General features: G+C 42.9%; 1 protein-coding gene across 1 annotated transcript; it reads left to right on the forward strand.

Annotated features, from left to right (window-relative positions):
* Positions 1-1,432: 1,432 nt before the first annotated feature.
* Positions 1,433-4,020, forward strand: LOC147624904 (UDP-rhamnose/UDP-galactose transporter 3-like). Its single transcript, XM_086818147.1, has 5 exons — positions 1,433-1,609; positions 2,225-2,412; positions 2,516-2,716; positions 3,055-3,216; positions 3,310-4,020. The coding sequence occupies exons 1-5, from the start codon at positions 1,465-1,467 to the stop codon at positions 3,676-3,678; spliced, it is 1,065 nt and encodes a 354-aa protein (XP_086674273.1). The 5' UTR covers positions 1,433-1,464; the 3' UTR covers positions 3,679-4,020.
* The last annotated feature ends 628 nt before the right edge of the window (positions 4,021-4,648 follow it).

The raw sequence follows: 4,648 nt of genomic DNA on the forward strand, positions 1-4,648 counted from the left end.
TTTGTATGATGCTCAATGCAAAAGGCTACTAGCTTCCTCCAAGAAAGCTCCTCTAATAAAGACATGCCTTCTCCATCAATAGCCGTCTCTAGAAAATCCACTATTCCTTCAACTCTCACCATCAAAGCAGGGGGGAGAGAGGAGAAGGGAGAGAGAGAGAGATAGTGCAAGGAGGAGAGATAGAGAGAGAATAAAAAGATGAGGATGAGGAGAGAGAGAGAGAGAGAGAGGTATTAACATTGGTAGAATGCAACACAAGGGCATATATGACCAACAATGGGACTTGAACTCGAGTGGATCATGGCCATTATAAGGGCCCTCACACTAGCCAATCTGCCCCACTTGTGGGTGGCAGAAAGGTAGTGCGAGAGAGAAATAGAGATGAGAGGAGGGGAGAGAGGTTTCTCTTTGCAAAGCAAGTCTAGTTGTAATGACTGAGCACATACCTTGTTTTCATTATCCTTTGTTTTATGTACTTGATTAGAACTAGCCTGTGGAAGACTTTGTGATAAAGAGTGGGTCTTTAATAAAATAAGTCAAGGAAATATTTAATCAAATAAAGGGTGGGTCTTTAATCAAATAAGTCACCCCATTGCATAGTGTAGTGGTTAGAGCTTTGAAGTCTCAAGAGGTCTTTGGGTTCAAATCTTGCTACCTGCACTGGGCAAGCATCATAAGGGAGAAGGGGGCGTGCGCATAAACAAGGGTTGAGATACCTAGGGCCGACGTACCAAAAGACAAACTTCCTTTTAAAAAAGGATAACCTCAGATTACCCTTTCTCGAACATTGACCTAGAGTGCTCAAATTTTGAAAAAATTGTCTCAAAATTGATGGGAAAAAGAAAAATACATCCACAAATTTTTCAAGATATAGTTATAATTGGATGCGTGTTCATATTGGTGTTTACTTGGTGAAAAGGATTGATGTAAGGCTGAGAAAAATTTCATTTAGTTTTAGAACGCGTGGCCACCCTCACACCATAGAAACATTTATTTTGGACATCTTTATTAGTGGAGAAAGGTTGAAAGCAACGCGTGAGCTTCCATGGAAATGATACAAAGTAAGTGATTGTATACCATCGAGTGCTAGCTCATCTGGTAGAGCGTTGGTCACTCTCAAGGTCTTGTGTTCTAGTCTTGGGGGCCTACCTACCCTTGATGGGTTGATTATAAGCATGTTTGATGGGTTTGCCAGCCCTCATCCCGGCGGGGAAGGCTGGGGGTCATTTGGTTGAGAGGCTCATAGAGATGTGTTTCTAAATTTCCTGTACCTTCGGAAAAAAAAAGTAAGTGATGCTTTTTTTTCTTTCTTTTTTTTTTTAAAAGAGAAAAAGCGACTTATTTTTGCTTCGTCAAACAAAGGCCTAAGGGGATTTGTGCTGACGTGGCCATGGCCATGGCCCTGGCATATATAATCCCCTTTTAGGTCTCCAAGCATTCTCTTCGTTGCGTGCGAGCGCCATAATGCAGCCCAACAACAGAAGCAACAGCCCCCCGGGTGACCTGTTTTCAGACGTGGGCGCCTGGGCCATGAACATCATCAGCTCCGTGGGCATCATCATGGCCAACAAGCAGGTCATGTCCGACAAGGGCTATGATTTTCGCTTCGGTAATTAGCGCACTAATCCTTGTCTATTCCTGCTTTTTCCAATGCTTCTTCCCTCTTATCAATCACGTTTCCCCTTTTCTTTTCCTGCGAATTATAAGGGGAGTGCTTGTTGTTGTGTTAACTGAATTCAAGCTCTTCACAGATGCTTATAACTACAAACAGATCCCCGCTAAACTTGAAAATCATGGAAACTTGTTACTGATCCCTAACCCTTGAATCATGAGCAATTTGTTGCATTTTCAATTGCTTCAACCTGCTAGAATCCTACATCTTGTTTGTGTTTCAATGGCTATTCCACATGCAATAGACTTCAAAATTTGAGCTGGTCAGATGCCTAATGTCATGACGTGTTCCAATAGGCTCCCTGAGTCATGAGAAACTTGCTCGTGTTTCAGTAGCTTCGACAAAGAAACCCTATAATGCAAAATCCTTGATTTTTTTGTTTTTTTGTTTTTTGTTTTTGTTTAATTGGCTCTTTTACAAATCTAAAAACAGACCCTTGAGAATCATGTTGAACTTTGTGTTGTTAATACTATGGTTTTTTGAAAGCTCATTCCCCCCTCCCTCTTCTTTCTCTCCCCTCAAACTAAGAAACTCACTTATGTCGGAATGCAGCCACTACCCTCACTGCTTTCCATTTCACAGTCACAGCGGCAGTGGGCTATGTGTCATCATCACTGTCAGGAAATGTGTCATCCAAGAATGTGCCCTTTGGGGACCTTCTCTGGTTCTCATTTGTCGCAAATGCATCCATCGTCTGCATGAACCTAAGCCTTATGCTCAATTCTGTCGGATTTTACCAGGTCAGAAAACCACCTTTTATTCTGCCTTTTTGGCTGTTGGATCTGAAACCTGACTGATACCCAGCTCTTGATTAATGAATAGTTTTTCTTTCTGTGTGCATAGATCTCGAAATTGAGCATGATACCTGTGGTATGTGTTCTTGAATGGATGCTGCACAACAAAACCTACACCAGAGAGATCAAAGCTGCTGTCCTGGTGGTTGTCATGGGTGTCGGCATATGCACAGTCACAGATGTACATATCAACATGGGAGGGTTCATCTCTGCTGTTGTGGCTGTGCTTTGCACATCTTTACAACAAATTGTAAGTGTTCTCTTGCCGATTTTGGATTGTTCCCCAGCGCACCCCCACCCTCCCCCCCCCACCCCCCCCCCCCCCCCCCGCCCCCCCGCACCCCCCCCCCCCCCCCGGCCCCTCTCCAAAATTGACTAAGACACCAGGCTCAACCAGTAAGTCCCTTTAGTCCATTCTGGTGTGGCTCTATGCTGAAAGAGGCGGGCAGGCTGGCATAGCCAAATGCTTAAGGAGCTGCATGGCCTGGCATGGCCGAATGGCTAAGGAGTGGGCCTTAATGTCTTGAAATCTCCTTTAAGTACATCCATTTGATGATTTATGCTCATTGGGTACATTTATTTTTACAGTACATTGGCTCGTTCCAGCAGAAATATTCCGTAGGCTCTTTTGAACTGCTAAGCAAAACAGCACCAATCCAAGCGGCATCTCTGCTATGTTTGGGACCTTTCTGCGACTACATTTTTAACGGTCGCAATATCCTGGAATATCCATTCTCAGGGGGCTCTATTGTAAGGAAAAACCATTTACTCACTTTCAGAATCAGAACATCACCTTAGAGATTTTCGATATGTTGATTTGATTCTCTGGTGCTCGTTGTGCAGTTTTTTATATGCTTGTCATGTGCACTGGCCGTCTTCTGTAACATCAGTCAGTACCTTTGCATCGGGAGGTTTTCTGCTGTCTCTTTTCAAGTTCTGGGTCACATGAAGACTGTTTGTGTGCTAATGCTTGGTTGGATTTTATTCGACTCGAGTTTGACACTGAAGAACATTCTTGGTATGTTAATGGCCATCTTGGGGATGGTGATTTACAGCTGGGCAGTTGAAGTGGGAAAGCAAGCACAGGCGAATGCTGCCAGCATTCTGACCGAAGAGGCCAGCTTCACTGAAGAAGATGTTGCCCTGCTCAAGAGTGGTTTTGAATCGCACACAAACAAAGATCTGGAACTTGGGAAAGGAAGCTTGAAGTAGTTGATTGGGCTCCTGAGAGGTGGTTGTGATAAATTGAGCATTGCTTGGCCAGAAGCTAACAAAGGTTTTGCTTTTGTACCAAACTAGAAGGACAGATTGATCCATTTTTTGAGCTGGATGATCATAAACACAGCTGCCCACAACGCTAGCAGGTAGCTAAAGCCATTGGTTGGGGATTATTGGAGCTCTTTTCTGCACAAATTCCTGTGCTTGCTCAGGTGTGGGATTATCTGTCTGTACCATATGTAAGGAGAGTATACTTACACTTGCCAATTGCTTACTACAGAACCGTTACGTGTATTTTTAGAGAATGTAATACATTTTTGTGCAGTTTTATTCAAATAACTCGTAGATTGTGTTATTAACTGAAACAAGCTGAGTCAAATGCATTGTTATGTTCTGTCCAACCTCTGAAAACACATATGCATTAATTGTATTCTTGCCGCAATAATTTCACTTATATCCTTAATGGATGTCTCCACAAGGGGGTACGAAAAGGCAGCGTGCTGCGTGAGAAGGTTCACTAGTGACTAAAACACAGGGAGTTTGAGGATTTACTTTATACCCTTTATGGGAAAAGGCAGTGTGTTGCGCGAGAAGGTTCACTAGTGACTAAACACGGAGTTTGTGTAAGCTGGCATGCACACTTTGTTGAAGGGAAAACCTGAAGTAGTATCCTATGAATTGTTTTGTATTTCACCACCTCGTGTTGGGTGTGAAAAAGTCCAGGTTGCCGGCAACAATAGAAATCCTGACCTCTTTATGAGGAGAAACCTTGTTTAAGCAACAATACACCCGTCTCTTCTCTAACGCCAAACTTTTTTTTTTTTTTTAAACAATACATTATGTATATAAAAATTTGAATTTTGATCGTTAGATAATATAAACACATGGATGATCGTGCAGCAAGAACTGTGGGTTCCATTGGATAACTCGTGGGATCCACCCCCCAAAAAAGCTCAAATGCCGT

This window comes from Cibotium barometz, chromosome 24 (genome assembly GCF_041138505.1).
Source record: "Cibotium barometz isolate CiBa-2024 chromosome 24, ASM4113850v1, whole genome shotgun sequence".
Taxonomy (NCBI): domain Eukaryota; kingdom Viridiplantae; phylum Streptophyta; class Polypodiopsida; order Cyatheales; family Cibotiaceae; genus Cibotium; species Cibotium barometz.